Raw genomic sequence first — 23,082 nt, 5'->3', positions numbered from 1 at the left:
CTTTCTTTCTGCAAGTCAGCATCACTAATTAAAACCCTGGACTTCTTTTCTTTATATAACAGCACTGGAATGAACCACTTTCTCTATTGTCATGCCTTTTTTTTGTATTTGCCAATGATTGTGCTAAAACTTTGAGCTCTTACACATGGATGGCTTTGAAAACACAAAAAAAAAAAAAAAAGTTACCATGGAGCATAATAAAACATGTCATCCAAAACTAATTAGTTAAGTTATTAGGACCGCCTACTGACCCCGGTGCACTATACATTCTTCCAGTCTGAAGTCGTCTGGAACATTTTCAACTCTGGCTGTGTTTATTCCTGTTAACGGGTCCAGAGAGGCCACCAGTATTACGTAACTTTACTGGAGCCAAGTTTTTTTGTTTTTTTTCTACATCTGCCTTCCAGTCTTAGCACACTCTGCACAGAAAAAACTGCAAGAACAAGCTCAATTTTCATCTTAGCCAGGCCATTCTTACAATTTTCTTCACCATGATTTTCCAAGCTCTTTTTGATTGCATGGACTTTACCGGCTGGCTTCTGCTAGGGTTTGTATTCCTGCTGATATTTGATGCTGCGAAAAACGGGAGGCCTCCCAACTTTCCACCGGGGCCCTGGGCTGCGCCTTTTGTAGGAAACATCTTAACGCCGTTGGACTTCAAAGCAATGGAGAAGGTGAACAAGAATGCTTGTTTATATACGGGCACGTCAGTGCACGTCTCCAAACAGGAGTGTGTGGAACTGTACAGCAAGTTTCATGCTTTTAATCGCAGGGAAGAATGTATCTATGAAATATGGCGTTCACTTATAGGAAGGAATAACCATGAAAGCCGTGTTGTAATTCCAAAAGTTTCCCAAAACTGAGTTTCACATGTAAACTAAACTTAACTGGGTAAACAACTGCCTATATTTTCCTGAATGATCATCATTATCTTTTTTTCCTCGATGTGAATTTGTTTCTTAAATGCAGCTTTCAAAGGAGTATGGTCCTGTGTTCAGCGTGAGAAAAGGCAGTGCGAGGCTGGTGTTTGTCTCTGGACTCAAGATGGTTAAAGAGGCTCTTGTCAGCCAGCTGGACAGCTTCGTCGATCGGCCAATTGTTCCCCTTTTTCACGTTACCTTCAAGGGCCTTGGTGAGTAGCCAAACAAGTGTATTCATTTATTATTCTCTGCTAAAAAAAAAACAAACATTGTCTTTGGTCAATTTTCATGCAAGCTTGTCCTGGCTTGCGTGAAAATTTTGACCGCCTAGCAGATCTTGGGTGAGAGACATTGGGAGATGCTGAATAGGTCACCAGTTTAACCTAGAGCAACACAACCTATTTTACACTATAGTGTCAGTTTATTTGAAAATATTTGTTCTTAAAATGTACTTTAAAATACTCTGATGTAATGTTATTGCAGGTATAGCTCTGAGTAATGGGTACTTGTGGAAGAAACAGAGAAGGTTCGCCAGTGCTCACCTTCGCTACTTTGGAGAAGGACAGAAATCTTTAGAAAAATACATAGAAGTGGAGTCCAGCTTTCTTTGCGAAGCCTTCAACGACGAGCAAGGTAAGCAGACTTTAACCGAAACCAGTGAAAGAATTACGATTTATGCTCATTTAAATATTATTTCTCAATATTTCCAGGAAAGCCATTTAACCCCCACTACGTCCTAACAAACGCAGTGAGTAACATAATCTCATCTGTGGTCTTTGGACATCGATTTGAGTACTCGGACCCAAGCTTTCGGGAAGTCCTGGAGCTGGACAACGAAGCCGTTATTCTCGCTGGTTCCCTGCGGACTCAGGTATTCTTTTCTACCCGCTGAAAGGAAACTCTGCCTGGCTTGTCTGCAGCTGATCTGAGAGTCTGTCCCTTCAACTTCAGCTGTTTGACGCCTTCCCTGGACTGATGCAGCACCTGCCAGGGCCTCACCAGACCGTGCATGCCAACTACAGGAAGATCCTGGTCTTTTTGAAAAAAGAGATAGAGAAGCACAGAGAGGAGTGGAATCCAGATGATCCTCGGGATTATGTCGACGTCTACCTGTCAGAGATGGAGAAGGTGAAAAGTTCATACAACATGAGACTTCTGTCGTGAGGTTTTGACGAAACACTGAAAAGCTGCGTTGCTGCCATATAATTGGTCATTTGACTAGTAGAGATAAACAATTGAACAGATGAATGGTGTAATATTCATGAACATAATTTAGCAAATCCAATAGTCCATCCAATCACTGATGAACCAACATAATTACTAAAAGGATCTGGTAAAAAGTAATGGTTGTCTTTTCATAAATTATTCACAATATATAACTTTACACAATTCAGTTTCACGTCTTTTATGAATACGTTTTCTGGGAAGAAACTGCTTTTAGGGGCTAGCAATATGTAAATTCAACTAAGGCATAAGCAACATAAAAGGAGAACAACAAAAAACATCTCTCCAAAATCCTTGGTCAGCAATAACCTCCGTCCACCAGGCAGTGCTACATGTCCAATGTTACCATGTTTGGTACTGACCAAATGGGTGGTGTTCATTAAGAAATCAAGACGGAAAAGTAACTGCCGGGTTCAACCAAAAAATAGCCATGGAGACGGTCAAAAACAAAAACACAGCTGTCTGTTATCTGTAGCCGTCCATGTTGTATGTTTGCCATATTTCTGAAACGGTAACAAGAAGCAGTGATGTAAATGTTCCCTGCTGGATAGCTGTCAGCTGTGCTTCATTTTTGGCATCTTGAGTTAGTCTGATTCGTCAGCAAACCCTTAGAAGCTGGTCAACCATGGAAAAAGTCCACTGCAGGACATTGATCACTGGCAAGAGAAACTTCACACAAGCTACGTGAATTATGTTTAGAGTGAGAAATGTTAGCAGAGCTCTTGTTGTAATGAGATTAAATTCCAATATTTTTTGATGTCTTGTTAGAAAAAAGATGATCCCCAGGCTGGCTTCGACACTGAAACGCTGCTGGTTAGCACTCTTGACCTCATCGAGGCTGGAACAGAAACCACTGCCACCACAATGCGCTGGGCCCTTCTGTTCATGTTGCACTACCCAGAGATACAGGGTCAGTGGCTCGTCACAAAACTGAAATATCCCAACTAAAACGGTGTTAGATTTCAACACCCTACTTCCTCTTCCGTCCTTTTTTCTCAGAGAAGGTCCAAGCAGAGATAGACAGAGTGATCGGGCAGTCTCGTCAGCCCACCGTGGCCGACAGGCCGAACTTGCCCTACACCGATGCTGTCATCCACGAGGTCCAGAGGATGGGAAACATCGTTCCCATGGGATTCCCTAAAATGGCGAGTAAAGACACAACACTGGGAGGATACTTCATTCCTAAGGTAGAACACGTACCTCAGTTAAAACTCAATTTTATGTGACGAAGTCGTTGGGTAGCTGCTGATGCCTGAAACTTGACTCTCTGTTCAGGGAACATATATGACGACAATCCTGGCATCTGTGCTGTTTGATAAGAACGAGTGGGCGACTCCAGATGTCTTCAATCCCGAGCACTTCTTGGATTCAAAGGGAAAGTTTGTCAAGAAAGATGCTTTCTTGCCATTTTCAGCAGGTTGGTTACAAGGTTTCTGTTCAAAGCTCGCTCTCCTCTGTGTTTCTGTGCAATATTCACTGCAGAGTTCCCTTTTTTTTACCAACCTAATTGATGACATTTGAGTATTAACTGTTTAACTTGGAAATGTGAGGTTGTCTGTATGCTCCAGAAACCATAGCATATGCTGATCAAGCGTGTCCCATTTCTCAACGCAGGTAAACGCATGTGTTTGGGGGAACACCTGGCCAAAATGGAGCTCTTCGTCTTCTTCTCAGTTATGCTGCAACGTTTCACCTTTGCCCCGGTTCCAGGAGAAATGCCCAAGCTGGAGGGCGTGATGGGCTTCACTTATTCCCCCGAGGAGTTCAGATTCCTGGCTGTGCCACGCTAACATGTGTTTCGCATACTACTCATTGGGACAACAGCGCTGTATTAAAAATGCTTTTATTTTATTGTATGTATTCTAATCATAAATGTCAGGGTTTTTTTTAGTGGCTGTAAGCAGGAAAACCTTAATTTGTTGAAATAAAGCCTTACTGAATTTGACTAAATATGATAACATTTGGTAGCTTAAAGTGTTAATAGAAAAACCACTAACCCAAAGCAATTTAATCACGATACGCGTTTTGTGTACTGGAGCAACGTCAGCACAATCTGTTGATCACTCTGACAGTAATTTGGTGAATGTAAAAAAATAAAAAATAAACTATTGAGAGAGGGTGTTTGAAGTATTTAGATTGTAATTTGTGTGCGATGTTTAATGTTCATCTCATTTCAAGACGATTTCATAACAGCTTAACATCGAACCAAAGAGAGAAGGGAAAATGATGCGAGATGGCAAAAAATAAAACTTTTCATCCTTGGAATGTAATAAAGTGTTTATAATATGAACATTTGTAGTCTTTTAAATGGTGATTCATTTGTCAGACATTTTTGCATTACCGATAAGTGACAACAATTCAGCTCAAAGAACAAAGCGGAGAAGAAGTGAACTCTGCTGGAAAAAAAAAGTCAGTTTCTCTTATGACAATATTTGATAAATTCAGTGATTTTGCTGAATAATATTTGTGTTGGAGGCTTTGTGTTTTTCTGCAGTGTTTAGTTAAGCTCCACATAATGGCCCCATAAAGCACAACTCATGTCTTTCCGGTTTGACCGTGAAACCGGCAAACGTTTAGCTTCAGCTTAGTTAAAATAACAAAGTAGTCGTGTCCAATTCCAGTCCCTTTCAGCCGATCACCTTTGGCTTTAATCACAGTACCAAGCCTTTCAGATTAGGTCTTTATTACCACTGCACACCTAAAGATCTGATTCTCAGCAGATTTGTGTTTGTAAAATAGTTCAAGCTCAGTAAGATTGAGCTATTATGTATTTTTCTATTCTCTTCACAATTTTGGACTATTTAGTGCCGACCTGTCAAATAAAACACGTGTATGATTTTTGAAGGCACACATCTGACATTCCTCCAGTTTTCTCAAGTTCCAGCTTGTTGAAACTCCTGCACATTAAATCTCCTGGGTGCCTTTTGCCACTGGTGCACTTTGTGTCGTTGGGCCTGGCTCTGCTTACTTGGGAACAGCTAATCTCTGATTTAGCTTTATCACAATCGGTAGCAAAGCTGGAGGATTCAAGAGTGCACAAACTGGCCGACGAATTAAGAGAGATGCCAACAGGAAGCCTTCCAAAACTTTCATTCTTACTAAATACAGACAAGTAATTCGGACTCTGAGCTAGTCGAGAACGGAGGAACTTCATTTGACACAGAAGACCCTGTTTTATGTTTGTGTCCATCATATTAAATATCCATTATCACAATGTCTGAACTCTTAACAAGGATAGATAAAAGAAGGTTTTATCTTCCCTGGAATACAAAGGTTAGGCTTGTCAAAGGGCATGCAGGTGCGGTCTGCAACATTTGCACCACTTTTCCCTTTGGACAGCCCAAGGCGTGCTGTGATTTTGAGTTGCCTGCCAGGCGGCCGACGCTGCAGACTTTGATAGGCATCACAAAAATAAGAAGACTGTCCAGATAAGCATTTTCTTTTTTCTGCTGCTGCCCGTTTTTGCGCGCTTTAACCATGTGGCTTTATGATTTTTTGCTGAGCTTTGACCTGAAAGGGCTTTTTTTGTTTGTTTTATCATTTCTTCTGATAGCTGATTACCTGAAGAACAGGAAACCATCAAACTTTCCTCCAGGACCAAGAGCTCTTCCCTTCGTGGGAAATATCTTGACTTTGGACAGCAAGCACCCGCACGTGTATTTCACCAAGGTACTGCTTTGCATTAAGAGCCTAAAGTTATAGCTTTGTTTGGCTAAATTCATTGTGAAATGTGAATTAAAAAGTTGTTCAAAATCAAATAATATATTAAAGAATTTCAGTAGTTGAATTATGCTTTAGGGAGGCTGGGAGACGGGGCTGGCAAAAGAATGACATGAGTTAAATATTAACTAAAGAAGGACTGGGTAGATGCATAACCAAGCAAATAGGTGTTGCAATTTTTTAGCTTTCTTTTTTTTCTATTCACAGTAAATATACATTGCTGTATTTTATTTATTTATTTTTTTTGGAAAGATACATCAATAGTGACAGTTCACTAAATTTTCTCCTACAGTGAACCTCTAATTTATCCATAAAACCACATAAGGACCCAGATCAACAACTAAAATACTGCAGGCCGCAATTTCCTAAATTAAGATACAAAAACAGCATCTAGAGAAAATTTTCAGTAGAGGAAAACGGACGTACATTTACCGCGCAATATCTTAACACCCAAGAGTTTGGAGAAACAAATTTGTAGACAGACAAGACAAAGTGGAATCCCTTTGTAAACTGTACATCTTGTCACATCTGGCAAACATAGTGGTGATAACTGCAATGATTTGGGGCTCTTTTGTTGTTACTGTTACCCATAAAATGTCCTTTACACCCACATATAAAAAAAAAAATTGAAAGAATGAAGTCAGTTTGGATGTCTGGAAGACGCCGTACAGATTAATCTGTTACGTTCTCCGTAGCTGGCTGACCTCTATGGCAGCGTCCTCAGAGTCCGCCTGGGCTGGGATACGTTGGTGATTGTGAGCGGATATAAGATGGTGAAAGAGGCCATTGTGACGCAAGCTGAGAACTTTGTGGACCGGCCGTACGACGCAGTCGCTGACAGGTTTTACACCGAGCCCTCAGGTGTGGAAACATTTTGGTTTTGTTGGACAGACACGGGTTATATGAGGCTTTAACATTGTTGTGCCTGCATGCTTATTTCTAGCTGGTCTATTCTTGAGCAACGGTGAAAAATGGAAGAGACAGCGACGTTTTGCCTTGTCTGCTTTACGTAACTTCGGTCTGGGGAAGAACATGATGGAGCTCAGCATCTGTGAGGAGATCCGACACCTGCAGGAGGAAATAGAGAGTGAAAAAGGTGGATTACATTCTCTGTGAAATACAGCTCACGTTGGCTCTGTCTTTGAACCGGGTCTTTCTCTTCATCAGGTAAACTTTTCAGCCCAGCAGGCCTCTTCAACAACGCTGTGTCCAACATCATCTGCCAGCTTGTCATGGGGAAAAGGTATGACTACACTGACCACAGGTTTCAGACGATGCTGAAGTACATGTCTGAGGTGATTTGGCTGGAGGGGAGCATTTGGGGCGAAGTAAGTTCAATAACCCCGATGGAGGACCACTCTGTGTCACATACCGCAATGTGAGAGGTTTATTGTAAAAGAGGATATGTGATATTTGTCTTTATTGTCGTCTTTTTATCTCGTCTTCAAACAGCTCTATCGGGCATTCCCCAGCGTGATGAAATATTTGCCAGGTACTCACAACAAAATCTTCAGGATTTACGACAGCATACTAGATTTCCTTCACGAGGAAATACAGGAGCACAAGAAGGATTTGGACGACAGCAATCCAAGAGACTACATTGACTCTTTTCTCATTGAGCTAGAGAACGTATGTCACCAATCAGTTATTTCGCTCTCAAACACATCCTATTTCATTCAGCTATCATTAAGCAACTTGTCTTTTGTGTGTTTCTGTGCAGCAAAAAGACTCCAACCAGGGCTTCACAGAGAGCAACCTGGCTTTCTGCTCTCTTGACCTCTTCATTGCAGGAACAGAAACAACAGCCACCACGCTGCAATGGGCTTTGATTTTCCTGATTAAAAACCCCGACATCCAAGGTTGGTGGAAGGCTAGGCTCTCTAAAGGGATTACAGCTTTGGTTAAAGCTTGCATGTTTTTTTATATTGTAAAAATGCCTCGATTCACTTGTTGACACACAACAATAAAGTGTTACCTTGAACACAAAGCTTCAGGTAATATGGCACGGATGTCAGTTTCATAAATATTCCTGAACAACTGTAATGAAGAAAAGTTTGGGTTTGGATAGGGCACTGACCTGTGGTTGCCATGGATTCATTTTGCTCACCTAATGTAAAAACTAGAGGTGCACCGATTGCAGTTTTCTGGTCGATCGCCGATCTTCGATTTTTTAAAAAGTTTAACCTGCCGATTCCGATTTTGGCCGATACCAATTTTTTTCTCTGAAATGTTGTTCAATATAGTAAGAAAGTCATTGAGTTGGCAGCAGTGGGGTCATTGTTGTTAATTGTAAACGTGCAGACATAACTTGGAGTGCCGGTCTGTCAGTCACTGTCAGTGGTTGATTCTTAGACCTTTACCAAGCTAGATAAGATCAGTGGATCACCAGATCACCGATCTCCCAAAATGAAGGAAATCGGATCCAATTAATCTGTGCACCCCTAGGAAAAACCCATTTTTTTTCATACTGTTTCATTGCTTTTTGTGTATGTTTGTTTTTTACTTATACTGTTGCTAATTTTAAACTAACTGAATACATGAAGGACAGACAGACAGGAGTAAATTGAGGTAGGAGTGATACAAAGTTCAAGGAGAGTACATCAGAGACCAACTCTGGTGCAAAGTAGGACAAATGTTTGTTACAGAGACAGGAACAGGTGGAGCCATGACGAGACCACCGGGGGGATTTGACAGAAAGACAGCTGCATGTATGCTGAATCATACATGGCTGAGAGAGACCTAAGCAAAAACTGACTTTGTTGTTACAGAGAAAGTCCAGGCAGAGATTGACAGAGTGATCGGACAGAGTCGCCAACCCTCCATGGCCGACAGACAGAACCTTCCGTACACTGATGCTGTGATCCATGAGATCCAGAGGATGGGAAACATTGTTCCTCTGAATGGATTCAGGGTCGCTGCCAAGGATACAACTCTAGGTGGTTACTTCATACCAAAGGTAAATTTACTGAGCAACTAATAAGCGATAAGCATTTGGGTAAAAGTGTTGTTTCTAGTTTTGCTTCATTCTATTTAGTGAATTTTGATGTTTTCAGGGAACATCTGTGATGCCCATGTTGACATCCGTACTGTTTGACAAATCTGAATGGGAAACTCCAGACACCTTCAATCCCGGACACTTCCTGGATGCCAATGGGAAGTTTGTGAAGAGAGAAGCATTCCTCCCGTTCTCTGCAGGTACAGCACACACATTTCTGAGTCAAGAGTTTCCAAACTTCCTCAGAATTACTGGCATCACTACAAAATGTGAGAATTACTATACGTGGCACTATTTAAAGGGAAATAAAAAGGCTTTCTAAACAAGATGTTGCTTTAACAGATAAAAAACAATCAACCAAACTCAAATAGCCTCACTTTTTGCTAAGCTTAGTGTAAGTATAGCCTTATAAAAAGGGTTTAGATCAGAGGTGATTGAAAGATTCTTACAAAGCAATACACAGGAAGCAGTAACCCTGTCTTTACAGCGATCCTGCAGCCCATTCCCAGCCATAGGGTAAAGCTAAATAATCTAAATCCAGTTCCTCAATTTCAAAAGAGAAAGCACTTACAACTCCACTTGTTAGCATAGTTGACAAGCGCTATAAGATCTGGGTAGTTGGCAAAAAGATGTCAGAAACTGGCTTTGAAAAAAATAAATTTCCACTGGGAACCACATAACTTAATCAAGAACATATATAGTTATGTTTTTTTGTGTTCATTGTGCAGGAAAACGCGTGTGTCTTGGTGAAGGCCTCGCTAAGATGGAGCTGTTCCTGTTTTTGGTCGCCTTACTGCAGAAGTTCACTTTCTCTGTTCCTGACGGAGTCGAGCTGAGCTCTGAAGGAATCACCGGAGCGACACGCGTACCTCACCCCTTCAAAGTGTCTGCTAAGGCTCGCTGACAGATCCGCCATTACCGTTTGTTCTCCAGAGAAGAATAAGCACATTGTAGAAAAAGCTCTTAATAGTCTTAGCAGTGCTTCTTGTTTAGCAAGATTCTGATTGTATGCATCTCTATGTTATAATCTGGGTGATGGTTTCACATAACAAAATATGTTATTAGCAAATAATGCAACATAGTCTGACCTGCTGACTCCTACTGGGAGTTCAGGAGCAAGAAATCCTAGATGGCAGACAAAAAACAATTCACAAGACATTAAAATACTCCTGTTGACTACAAAATATGACAACTTATCAAATTGTGAAGTAAAGATTTGCAAACATATAATTTGATGTGTTTACTGCTGCATTGAATTAATAAAGCAGAAAGATGAAGCGTTTGTCATTTTTAATTGTAAATATTGTTCGTTTTTTAAAGATTGGTAAACTCCTTGGTGTGATGTGAATTTTCATTTTCATTTGAAAAATAATAAATAAAGCAAGTAAGTTTTATCATTATGGGGGCTAGGAATCACAAAATGAAAGGCTTGTGACTGCCTTGCTTTCTTTGGTCCAATACTGATACAATATTCACTGCTAGTGAACTTTAAATGCAACAGTCCACATACTATATGTAAATAGGTTGCCTATTTTTTCTTCTTCTTCTTCTTCTTCTTCTTATTATTATTATTATTATTATTATTATTAGGTTTACCTTACTGAAACTTCTCTCCCCACCAACAGCAGTCATAGGCAATGTGCAAAATATACATGAAGCAGTCTGGATGCTTTGTGTTGCACTTTAATCAAGCTGCAGCATATAACTTTAATTAAAAAAATGTTTTCTCCATATTTGTTAAAGTTGTCACCATATTGTGAAAGTTTGCTATGAGACAGATAAACTGTGAAAAGATCAATCTCCTCCACCTCCTCCCTGACCGAATATTGCTGGCTAAAGTAATGAGCCGTTCCGACCAAAAACAACCAATCAGAACCAGGAGGAGGGTCTTAACGCTGTCAATCAATCTTATGCTAATGTGCTAATGGCAGAGAAACAACTTATAATTACAGAAAAACTGTAACTAGACTGAGCATTCACAACAGGCTGCGCTAGCTACAGCATAGCACAGAGCAAGGGGGAGGGAAGATGAGCAGCCACATGATTGAAGGTGCTAAAACCCGCCTCCTGCCTCTGATTGGTTGTTTCTAGACAGCACTGGGAGAAAGCTGAAGAGTTTTTTCTCACAGATAATCTGTCATACCATACTGCCACAACATATTGACAGTTCTAACAAATATGTAAAAACATATTTTTTATAAAAAGTTGCATATTGCAGGTTCCCTTTTTTTGGTTCCTTGCTATGGGGAAACACTGAATTCATGTGTGTGTAGAGCCGTTTAAACAAACTTGCCTTGTCCTGCCTCAGCTTCCTGTTATTCAGCTTTTTCCGTCTCAATCTAAAATGTTTTCAAAGATAGAGCTGATAAGAAACCACTGAATAGAACGGCTACCCTGGCTGTTTGCATTAGGACTCATTCTATCACAGGGAAGATGTTCCTATTTATAAAGCCTGCAGTTAGTATTCCCTGCTGGGTTTGCTTTGGCAACAGAGAAACTTGGATCCTTTCTTTGACGCCATCAGTCTGGAAGTGCTCAGCAGTTTCAAACAACTGCTCCTTTCAGGGAACATTTACAATTCATCAAGTGGCTTGAAATAAAAACCTTTATCAACCTTAGTTAAGTTCATGCAAACAATTAAATTACAGGCTACAAATGCTCTATAGACCAAACAGTCATGAGAACTTTGATAAATAATAATGCGCTTGTTACATGAAAGTTAAAGTTATAGTCAAAAGCCTGACGACTCAATTAATCACCCAGATTACTGGCAAAGACAAAGAAGTGAATCTGAAAACGGCTGCTCTACCTGCACATGCATCGATGAAACAACAAAACTCAAATCCCAACATTTGTGTCATGAAAAGAAAACCTTTTAACAAAGATGGCTGAGACGGTTACTCTAAAGCAGGGGTGTCAAACTCCAGTCCTGAAGGGCCGCTGTCCTGCAGTTTTTAGATGTGCCACAGGTACAAAACACCTGAATCAAATGGCTTAATTACCTCCTCAGTTCTCCAGAGCCTTGCTAATGACCTAATTATTCTATTCAGGTGTGATGCAGCAGAGGCACTTCTAAAAGTTGCAGGACACCGGCCCTCGAGGACTGGAGTTTGACACCCCTGCTCTAAAGGTTTTTGATCAGAATTTATTCTTTAATAAAAGACATTTAATGAAATTCATTATCAGATCAGAAATTTTGTTCATGCAATTTGAAACAATATAAATATAAATTATGAATATAGTATATGACTGTTAATTATTCTAAAGTAAAATAAGTTATGTTAACTTGATATTGTGAGTAAAAAATAACAGAGGTGTGTGCTCTTTAACTAGGCGGGGGCAGCTTTATCTTGTGAAATAATTGTTTTAAATTGCAGCAATAAGTTAAAACTCAATTCAAGATGAATGAAGTTTAAAAACAAGGTTTAGACAACTTGTCTCTTGCTGTTAAATCGACTTCATGAACTTTGACTTAAATTGCATGCTCAATGCAGCAGGTGGACTTTCATTTTCCAGTTAAACCACCTTCAAATGCTTCACAGTGTATGTTGGTTCCTTCCGGTTCAGTCGTGTTTCATTCTTTCTGCCTTTTCCTTTTGTTAAAACAAACATTTGAGCCGTCATGCATGTGGATTCGCCTTCTGACCTTCAGTCTCTAATGTCATAAACACAGAAGTCTTAACCTTAACTAATGTAGTTCATTTCAGAATGAGCACAGTCTCGTAAATGTATGCAATCATGCTGCTGAATTAATACTTTGAGTAGTAGCTTTTATTACACTGGTATTGCAGAGGTTAGCTTGAGGAGGTGGAGTTAGCAGGATGTTATATAAGGCCCCCCTCCTTTGTGGAGTCTACATTATGTTTACATTGCAATCTTGTTGACTGAGCTGGGCATGTTTGACACAAAAGACTTTTCAGAAGCCCAGATGCTGCTTCACACAGCCAGAAGATAACTGTGACTCCTGCAGACACTTCCTCCATTGCAGCTAATCATGTGGTTTTATAATCTTTTGCTGAGCATGAACGTGAAGGGGCTTCTCCTGTTTGTTTTCCTGTTCCTTCTGATTGCAGACTTCTACAAAAGCAGAAAACCAGCCAATTTCCCTCCAGGACCAAAGGCTCTACCCTTTGTGGGGAATTTCTTCAGCTTGGAAAGTAAACATCCACACATTTATTTCCAAAAGGTACAGATTTAACGGCTTAGAGGTTACAGCCTGCATTGGTGTGAGTGCATGCATGTATGGTCATGTTGTCCAGAGAAATGTCATATTACCTTAATCAAAACTTAAAATATACATTTAAAGATGTTTTGGAAAGATGTGCTTTTGAACGGTTTAGCTTTGCACGTTTTCAGTGGGCGCTTAAAGCTTGCTTTAGAATTAAGTGTCTTACAGCAAAACTCTGAATTACTGCGAAGCAGAGCTTCATTTGCTGCAAAATCTAAACATTGGGGCTCAAAAGATCCCTGCAAATGAACTGAAACAGTTTCTGACATCCTGTGGCTGAAATACAGAGGTGCCTCTCATTTTTATTACATAGTGAAAACTATTACGGAGAATGTAGATAATGTCACAAAAGACTGATTTAAAGTAGTGTCAGAGCCTTTACAGTGGTTTGGAAAACTGATGACTTGTCATTGACAAAATCCACAAAATGTCACTGCTAAAAAACAAGCTAGCTGTTCAGATTGCTGTGTAGAAGCACATCAATGGAAAGTTAAGTGGGAAGAAGAAGTGTCAAAAGCACCAATATCTATTTTAGTGTCCATGGTGTCACTTAGGAAACACATTCGACCTGAAACAAATTAAGAATCTGGAGAGTTTAGTCGGAGATCAGACACCAAACAATTTTAAATGGTGTCAAATTTTGTTTATTTACTTGATTGGTTGGTTGGTTTGATTTATGTGTCATATCAAACCAACCATGTGGGTTTTTGTTTTGTTTTGTTTTTTGCTTAAGTGGCGGTTTTCCATTGTTATGTTTTCCACAGTTGGCTGACATCTATGGGAACGTCTTCAGCTTCCGCCTCGGCCGGGAATCGATTGTGTTTCTGAGCGGCTACAAGGCTGTGAGGGAGGCGCTGGTGACCCAAGCTGAGAACTTTGTGGACCGACCCTTCAACGCCATAACCAATAGGTTTTACACTGAACCCTCAGGTGTCAAATCTTTTGATTTCTCAATGCATTTTGTACAAAAATAGCTTAGATTAACTAAATATATACAGTCATGGCCAAAAGTTTTGAGAATGACACAAATATTATATTTTCACATGATCTGCTGCCCTCTGGTTTTGACGTGTGTACGTCAGATGTTTTCATCACATACAGAAATACAATTGCAATCATATGAGTAACAAAAGCTTTTCTTGACAGTTAGAATGAGTTAATGCAGCAAGTCAATATTTGCAGTGTTGACCCCTCTTCTTCAGGACCTCTGCAATTCTYCTGACTGATAGCAGTCCATTCTTGCACAATCAATGCTTGCATTTTGTCAGAATTCCTAGGTTTTTGTTTGTCCACCCGTCTCTTGATGATTGACCACAAGTTTTCAATGGGATTAAGATCTGGGGAGTTTTCAGGCCATGGACCCAAAATCTCCATGTTTTGTTCCCTGAGCCAGTTAGTTATCACCTTTGCTTTATGGCAAGGTGCCCCATCATGCTGGAAAAGGCATTGTTCATCACCAAACTGCTCTTGGACGGTTGGGAGAAGTTGCTCTCGGAGGACATTCTGGTACTATTCTTTATTCATGTCTGTGTTTTTAGGCAAGACTGTGAGAGAGCCGACTCCCTTGGCTGAGAAGCAACCCCACACATGAATGGTTTCAGGATGCTTTACAGTTGGCATGAGACAAGACTGGTGGTAGCGCTCACCTCGTCTTCTCCAAACAAGCTGTTTTCCAGATGTCCCAAACAATCGGAAAGGGGATTCATCAGAGAAAATGACTTTACCCCAGTCCACAGCAGTCCACTCCCTGTACCTTTTGCAGAATATCAGTCTGTCCCTGATGTTTTTCCTGGAGASAAGTGGCTTCTTTGCTGCCCTCCTTGAGAYCAGGCCTTGCTCCAAGAGTCTCCGCCTCACAGTGCGTGCAGATGCACTCCCACCTGCCTGCTGCCATTCCTGAGCAAGCTCTGCACTGCTGGTAGYCCGATCCCGCAGCTGAAACACTTTTAAGAGACAGTCCTGGCGCTTGCTGGTCTTTCTTGGGCRCCCTGGAGCCTTTTTGGCAACAATGGAACCTCTCTCCTTGAAGTTCTTGATGATGAGATAGACTGTTGACTGAGGTGCAATTTTTCTAGCTGCAATACTCTTTCTTCCCTGTTAGGCCATTTTTGTGCAGTGCAATGATGACTGCACGTGTTTCTTTAGMGATAACCATGGTTCACAGAAGAGAAACAATGATGCCAAGCACCAGCCTCTTTTTAAAGTGTCCAGTGGTGTCATTCTTAATCATGACAGATTGATCTCCAGCCCTGTCCTCATGAACACCCACACCTGTGTTAATGTAGCAATCACTGAAACGATGTTAGCTGGTTTGTTTAAGGCAGGGCTGCAACGAAGTTGAAATGTGTTTTGGGGGATAAAGTTTATTTTCTAGGCAAATATTGACTTTGCAATTAATTGCTGTTAAGCTGATCACTCTTTATAACATTCTGGAGTATATGCAAAATGCCATTATAAAAACTGAAGCAGTAGACTTTGTAAAAATTAACATTTGAATCATTCTCAAAACTTTTGGCCATGACTGTACATTTTTTATTTCTGCTGAAAAATATCCAGCTGGTCTCTTTATGGGCAACGGTGAAAAATGGAAGAGACAGCGACGTTTTGCTTTGTCTACCTTGCGCAACTTCGGTCTGGGCAAAAACTCACTGGAACAGAGCGTTCGTGAGGAGATCCGACACCTGCAGGAGGAAATAGAGAGTGAGAAAGGTGGGTTATGATGAGCATAGCATAGAGCATGAGCTCCTTACTCCTGGCATTGCACATAGCACACTGTTTTAAATCTGAGATCTCCCTTCCATCAGGTAAACCTTTCAACCCAGCAGGCCTCTTCAACCTCGCTGTATCCAACATCATCTGCCAGCTTGTCATGGGGAAAAGATACAACTGACCACAGGTTTCAGACGATGCTCAGGTGCATGTCTGAGGCGGTTATGCTGGAGGGGAACGTCTGGGGTCAAGTAAGTTAATAGTCTCTGCATCACTGTCTGAGATATCAAAAGTTTACTACGAAAAGTGAGTTTTAAAACAATTGGGATCACCAGTTTGACCTTTTTTCTTTTGAGTAGCTCTACTTGGCATTTCCCAGTGTGATGAGATACATGCCGGGTCCTCACAACACGATCTTCAGCCACTTCACCACTGTGGAGCAGTTCATTAGTGAGGAAGTAGAGCGGCACAAGAAGGACCTGGATCACGACAACCCCAGAGACTACATCGACACTTTCCTCATCGAGATGGAAAACGTACGTGAGGATTGGTATTAAAAGCTAGCTCACCCTGAAACAATCCATTCTATAAAGCTGTAAAACATCACTTTTTTTTTTTTTCTTTTTTTGTGGCAGCACAAAGACTCTAACCTGGGCTTCACCGAGGCCAATCTGGCTTACTGCGCCATTGATCTCTTCCTTGCTGGAACAGAAACTACAGCCACCACGCTGCTGTGGGCGTTGATTTTCCTTGTAAAATATCCTGATGTTCAAGGTGGGTTTCAGAGAGCTGAACGTGTCCGCCTGGTCAGAGTATTGGTTTGATGTAAGATTACTACAACAATTGCCTTAAGTTTCATGAGGTACTCAAACACTTCTCAGGTTTCCTTCTCCGTACCTGTTTTACAGAGTACACTCCCGGTCAGCGCACCGCCTCCACCATCTAGTTCCCATGTAAATTATCAGTGGAAATAACTAACTGAATGAATGACGTGATGATGGCTTACAGGTCCTATGAAACAGCTGACACATAAACCGCTGTGTCTGTCTTTAGCTTGCAGTCACTGCCTCCATTGGCATCGGTGCTTCTCTGGTTAGCTGTTAGCTTCAGCCACCAGAACCAACTAATCTGGATTTATCCTAAATGAAAATATCAAGAGAGTAACCTACTGCTGGGTGGGATTTAGCTGCTTAGTTTCGCTGAAGCTTGATTAAAAATCTTAAACTCTCATTTTAAGTTTGACTAAAATAGAAACGAACACGTGTTTTGGTTAAACTTAAAATCAGATGGTACAATCCATCAATTTAACCCTTGTTTTGAACTTAATTTTTATCATCTCTCTTTAATGATACAATTACGGACAATCGCAACAACTGGCTTTTATGTGAAATTTAAAAATGGATATAAAAACACACTTTCTCTAATTCCTTAGACTCCAGCAGACTAAAGTCACGTTAAGCCAAATTACATTCAATCCATCAGAAAAGCGAGGATCAAAACCCTCCTCAAATGACTTTCAGTTTCTTGATTTATTCTGCTTTCAGAGAAAATCCAGGCGGAGATCGACAGAGTGATCGGACAGACCCGCCTGCCCTCCATGGCCGACAGATCCAGCATGCCGTACACAGACGCCGTAATCCACGAGATCCAGAGGATAGGAAATATACTTCCTCTTAATGGGATGAGGGTCGCTGCAAAGGACACGACTCTGGGCGGTTACTTCATCCCAAAGGTATAACTGCTGCACAGACAAGTGTTTCTACTTGTATAGGGGAGTTTTGTCCTAAGTATTTTTATGTTCCACTTTGGATTTTTTTTAGGGCACATCTTTGATGCCCGTCCTGACCTCAGTTCTGTTTGACAAATCTGAATGGGAAACTCCAGACACCTTCAATCCCGGACACTTCCTGGATGCCAATGGGAAGTTTGTGAAGAGAGAAGCATTCCTCCCGTTTTCTGCAGGTGCAGCACATGTCCTTAAAGTTTAAGGGTGGAGAATGTTTTGACAGCTATCGGACATGCTCTCCACATACACGGCCGGCATAGAGAACTGGCTAAAGGGAAGATATGACTGTCTTGAGTAATCACATTCAAAGCTTACCCCAAGACTCACAGAATGTGCAAATGTGAAAAAGGAGGTTCATGTAAGATGACTATAGTAAAAAAAATATGTGTGGCCAAAAACTACTAGTCAAAATTACCCCTGCACCACTGCATACAGAGTAAAATGGTGTAGCAAACTTTTCTCTAGCAGAAATATGAAAAGTTGACAGAGTTTATAGCAATCTAGCAACAAAACTTGTTGGAGGCTGCAAAAGACTTTTGCAGACTGAGGCAAAGATTCATTTTCCAATCAGTCTAAAGTCAACCCTAAAACTTACAGTCAGAGCTAAAATGGAATGATTTAAATTAAAATGTTGATCAGAGTTTAACTTTAATTGTTGAACATCAAGGATGTTTTATGCAACACATTTAAATTAAGGGCACATAAAAAATATAATATAGTTTTATATGAATTTAGATGCTTAGTGTTAACAAAGAAAACATGACAGTGTTCAAACCACAGCCACGTGTCTGTGTTCCCCCTGCAGGAAAACGGGCTTGCCTCGGTGAAAGTCTCGCCAAGATGGAGCTGTTCCTGTTTTTGGTCGCCTTACTGCAGAAGTTCACCTTCTCTGTTCCTGACGGAGTTGAGCTGAGCACTGAAGGAATCACTGGGACGACACGAGTGCCTCATCCCTACAAGCTGTCTGCTAAGGTCCGCTGAGCTGAGGACTTTTCACCAGACCTGGTCTGACTCAAAGAAAAAAAAAAGACTGGGCATAATGTTTTTACAGACAACTTTGACATCAATCTTTCACTGCTGCCTTATTACTTCTTCTTATTATTACACCATTTAACTGTGGGTGGCAGTTGAATTAATAAAGTAACAACATGTAATCTGTTAGAAAAAGATAAATGCAAGCTTCTTTAAAGTAACTTAAAGATTTTTTCATTATTTGCATTGCGAACATTGTTCATGTACTAGTCGTGTGTAAAACACAATATATTACTGATAACATGAGGGTAATGCTCATGTTACCATGAGCATTACCCTCATGATAACATGAGCATGATAATATGAGCATATTGTCCACAAAAAAAAGAATTAGAATATACATGTAATACTTTTGTTGCTTAAACAAAATTACAAAATTAGATGTATTATTGTGTGGAGTTAGCATTATCTTATTATGAATTATAATGTACGAACTGCTGGAAAGTGAGGGTTCTCCTTTGTCACTCACACAGAAATATCTCCAAGATTTGTTTGTGTTTTGCCCTTTGGAGCATTTAAATAAATTGGACATGATATAATTTCTGTGTGGAAAAAAGTAAAACTAATAAAAAAGAGAGAGCTAAATGTAAATGTCCATCGTTCAGCTGCCTAATAAAGTGCTTTGTACATTAACGTTAAATTTTATCTAGGATTTACACTCTAACATTTCCTACACACACACACATGCACACACGCACAAATATATATATATATACACATTTCCCCAAAATTCATGAACAAATTCACAAAGGATTTTAGCACAATTGCAGACACACCCTGAAATCCCATGAGAGAGATTACAGCGGGTTATATCACACATGTACAACGGATGTTCATGGAGATACTGTGGGAGTGGTCTGCACAGTATTATGTAACTCCTACTTACACTGAAACTCAGAAACTTTGCCTGTTTCAGTAGTCAGACGAGCACTGACTTGCTTCAGTCGAGATATTTCAGTCAATTCTCAACAGACTGTATAGAAATAGCGTGTGGAAAACCCAGAGCGCATTTCTTCTCCTGCCGCCTGTTTGGATCTCCAACCATGTGGATCTATGATGTTATTCTGAGTTTGGACGTCAAGGGGATTCTTTTGTTTATCTTTTCCTTCCTTTTGATAGCCGACTTCATTAGGAACCGGACACCAGCAAACTTTCCTCCAGGACCGAAGGCTCTCCCCTTTGTGGGGAACATCTTAAGTTTGGACACCAAACATCCTCATGTTTGTTTCAGCAAGGTATGGATTAAGAATGCATMATTTACGAAAGTATTTTAACCTGTAGGCTTGAAAATAAGATAAATATGCCAATAGAAATGTCCTATGAGTGGTAAGCATATTTTCAGAAATGACAATTTCAGCTAGGAAATAGGAACCCATTTTCATTTGTAGCAGACACCTATTGTGATAACATCTGTATAAATGTAGCAAAATCTGGCTTCAAAATATTTTAAAACCACATTATGAAATAACCAACACAAAATGTAATAAAATAGCTTTGCAATACTTCCGGCACATGTATCATTAATACATTTTGTGCTGATTATTACAATAACAATAATGTGGCGCATTAGGTACTAAACAATCATAAACTGTTTGGGTTCATCCTAATTAAACTTTTGATATTACATTGCTGATGCTATGGGTATTTAATTTTATATTTTGGTCATTAATTGTGATCTTTTGGTGATCTTTTTTCCTTTCACATTCATAGCCAGAAGCGTCGGCATTAATCTACAAGTCGAACAATTTAAAATACATTGAAGGATTTTACTACATTTTGCGTCGACTATTGCATATTGTGGTTCTATTATTTTCTTGCATTTTTAAACATAATTTTATTTCACGATCACATATTGCAGCGTTACATAAAGCAATGTTGCAGGTTACCTTGATCATTCAGTATTACATTCAGGATCTACAGCAACGTCTCAAAAAGCAAAATCAAATGTTGGTTTTCATTTAAAGACGTTAACTGCAGGAAGTGATTTTAATGAAAACATGTAGATGGTGACAACGTCTGGCTAAACTGTAACTGCACAAGCATATATTTTCTCATGGCTAACTGTTTTATACAGTAACTGCATGATGCACTTTGACCTGTAGCCTTATTTGTTTACATTTTAACTTTGTGAAATAATTTCACAGTTGGCTGACATCTACGGGAACGTATTCAGCTTGCGCCTTGGCCGGCAGTCCGTAGTGATTGTGAGCAGCCACAAGATGGTGAAAGAGGCCATCGTGACACAAGCTGAGAACTTTGTGGATCGGCCACAAAATGCAATCTTTGACAGGTTTTACACTGAGCCCTCAGGTGTGAAATCAGTTTCTATTTCTCAGTGCACAATATATAAACCGAAGGGCTAATGTTTAAGACTTTGTGAACTTATACATAGGTGGTCTTTTTGGAAGCAATGGAGAGAAATGGAAGAAACAGAGACGTTTTGCTTTATCTACTTTACGCACCTTTGGCCTGGGCAAAAACACACTGGAGCTCAGCATCTGTGAGGAGATCCGACACCTGCAGGAGGAAATAGAGAGTGAGAAAGGTGGGTTAGAAACAATGTAAAGGACACTTTACTGATATCAATGTGCAAGGCTGTTTTTTTAATACATACTCTTCTTCAGGTAAACCTTTCAGCCCAGCAGGCCTCTTTAACAATGCCGTCTCCAACATTGTTTGCCAACTTGTCATGGGAAAAAGATATGAATACAGTGACCACAAGTTTCAGACGATGTTGAAGTGCATATCTGACGGTGTTCGGCTTGAAGGAAGCATATGGGGTCAGGTAAGCCAGCTAACTCTGAATGAAGCTGCTCTGTATCACTGATTCTGATCATGACAAGTTGATTGTTTTATCATTTCTGTCAATACAAACAGCTTTATGACGCATTTCCTCAAGTGATGAAATATCTGCCAGGTCCTCACAACAACATTTTTAGCAGTTATAATGCAGTAAGAGAGCTCCTTCTTGAGGAAATACAAAAGCACAAGAAGGATCTGGATCCCAGCAACCCCAGAGACTACATCGACACTTTCCTCATTGAAATGGAGAACGTACGTAGACCACCACCACTGAAGCTGTTTCACTTTAATCAAAACCATTTCTGTTGAGGATCGAGTCATTAACMAACATGTTTTTATGTTGGTGCAGCAAAAAGACTCTAACCTGGGCTTCACAGAGAACAACCTGGCTTTCTGCTCGTTCGACCTCTTGGTGGCAGGAACAGAAACAACAGCCACCACGTTGCTTTGGGCTTTGCTTTACCTAACAAAATACCCTGAAGTTCAAGGTGAGTGACTTTCTACAGCGCCTTTCAAAAGTAACAACACACCTTGAATGTCTCAGATTTTGTGACATGGCAACCACAAATCTTAGGATACAATGGGTTAGACCAACATAATCTGCATCACTGAAAAGGACATAAAATTACCTTCAGATTTCCAGTTTTAATAAAACAAAGATGAGATTTTAGTTGATATATTTACTAACTTGGCTTCCAGCTGCACTCACAGTGTAAGGTAGTCTAATTATTTTGATATGAATACAAACAGATGCTAAACTTTTTTAGTTTTTTGTTAATAAACAATGATTACTCTTACCAATTATGCTCTACTTTTTCTTGTTCTACTACATAAAATCCCTGTAAGACACAGTAAAATGAGTGCTTGTAATTTGACACCGTGTGAAAAAGTTTAAGTAGCGTAAATGATTCACTTGTAGCTGTAGGGAGGCCTTATGACAACTAAAATCTTTTCTGAACTAAAACAAAAATATATTTTTAGCAGTTTTTTTTTCTGAGAGACCAATGGGTACTTAAATAAAGAAATTTTAAAAAGCAGCTAAATCTGATTTGAACATTTTCACTTTCAATGATGAATCAAGTTCAGCGACTTAAAATCCTCAAATTGTACTGATTGCACACTGGTCAGAAGAGCGGCACCATCAGGTAAAATCTGTATGTTAAGTATAATGGAAAGATGCTGAAAATGTTACTTTCCAAARTCAAAAGGCTCTGCAGAGTTCAGCTGTGTCTGCTCTCTCAATGATATGAATCAAAATGGAGAAAGGAAATCTCTCTCTCTCCAGTCAAAGCCTAATTCCTCATATTTAAATCCTTTCACAGAGAAAGTCCAGGCAGAGATTGACAGMGTGATCGGACAGAGTCGCCAACCCTCCATGGCCGACAGACAGAACCTGCCGTACACTGATGCTGTGATCCATGAGATCCAGAGGATGGGAAACATTGTTCCTCTGAATGGATTCAGGGTCGCTACCAAGGATACAACTCTAGGTGGYTACTTCATACCAAAGGTAAATTCACTGAGCAGTAAACAGTTAATGTATCAGAAAGAGTTTTCTCATCAATGGCTGACTGATATTTTGGATCTTTCAGGGCACACCTTTAATGCCCATGTTGACATCTGTACTGTTTGACAAATCTGAATGGGAAACTCCAGACACCTTCAA

General features: G+C 40.1%; 1 protein-coding gene and 1 pseudogene across 1 annotated transcript in view; both read left to right on the top strand.

Moving 5' to 3' along the window:
• The first annotated feature begins 304 nt into the window (after positions 1–304).
• The window catches only part of LOC103464053 (uncharacterized), a 24,819-nt gene continuing 2,041 nt past the window's right edge, over positions 305–23,082 (top strand). The window contains exons 1-18 of the mRNA XM_017304268.1: positions 305–674; positions 970–1,132; positions 1,404–1,553; positions 1,631–1,791; positions 1,872–2,048; positions 2,913–3,054; positions 3,144–3,331; positions 3,420–3,561; positions 3,759–3,929; positions 5,578–5,813; positions 6,560–6,725; positions 6,808–6,960; positions 7,032–7,192; positions 7,317–7,493; positions 7,585–7,723; positions 8,633–8,820; positions 8,918–9,059; positions 9,588–9,686. Coding sequence (XP_017159757.1) covers positions 492–674; positions 970–1,132; positions 1,404–1,553; positions 1,631–1,791; positions 1,872–2,048; positions 2,913–3,054; positions 3,144–3,331; positions 3,420–3,561; positions 3,759–3,929; positions 5,578–5,813; positions 6,560–6,725; positions 6,808–6,960; positions 7,032–7,192; positions 7,317–7,493; positions 7,585–7,723; positions 8,633–8,820; positions 8,918–9,059; positions 9,588–9,686 — 2,938 coding nt within the window. The 5' untranslated portion in view covers positions 305–491. The remainder of the gene's footprint in view (positions 675–969; positions 1,133–1,403; positions 1,554–1,630; positions 1,792–1,871; positions 2,049–2,912; positions 3,055–3,143; positions 3,332–3,419; positions 3,562–3,758; positions 3,930–5,577; positions 5,814–6,559; positions 6,726–6,807; positions 6,961–7,031; positions 7,193–7,316; positions 7,494–7,584; positions 7,724–8,632; positions 8,821–8,917; positions 9,060–9,587; positions 9,687–23,082) is intronic.
• On the top strand, positions 12,717–18,610 carry LOC108165637 (cytochrome P450 2J6-like; annotated as a pseudogene).

This window comes from Poecilia reticulata, linkage group LG4, assembly GCF_000633615.1.
Source record: "Poecilia reticulata strain Guanapo linkage group LG4, Guppy_female_1.0+MT, whole genome shotgun sequence".
NCBI lineage: Eukaryota > Metazoa > Chordata > Actinopteri > Cyprinodontiformes > Poeciliidae > Poecilia > Poecilia reticulata.
This window is presented reverse-complemented; position numbering and strand designations above follow the sequence as displayed.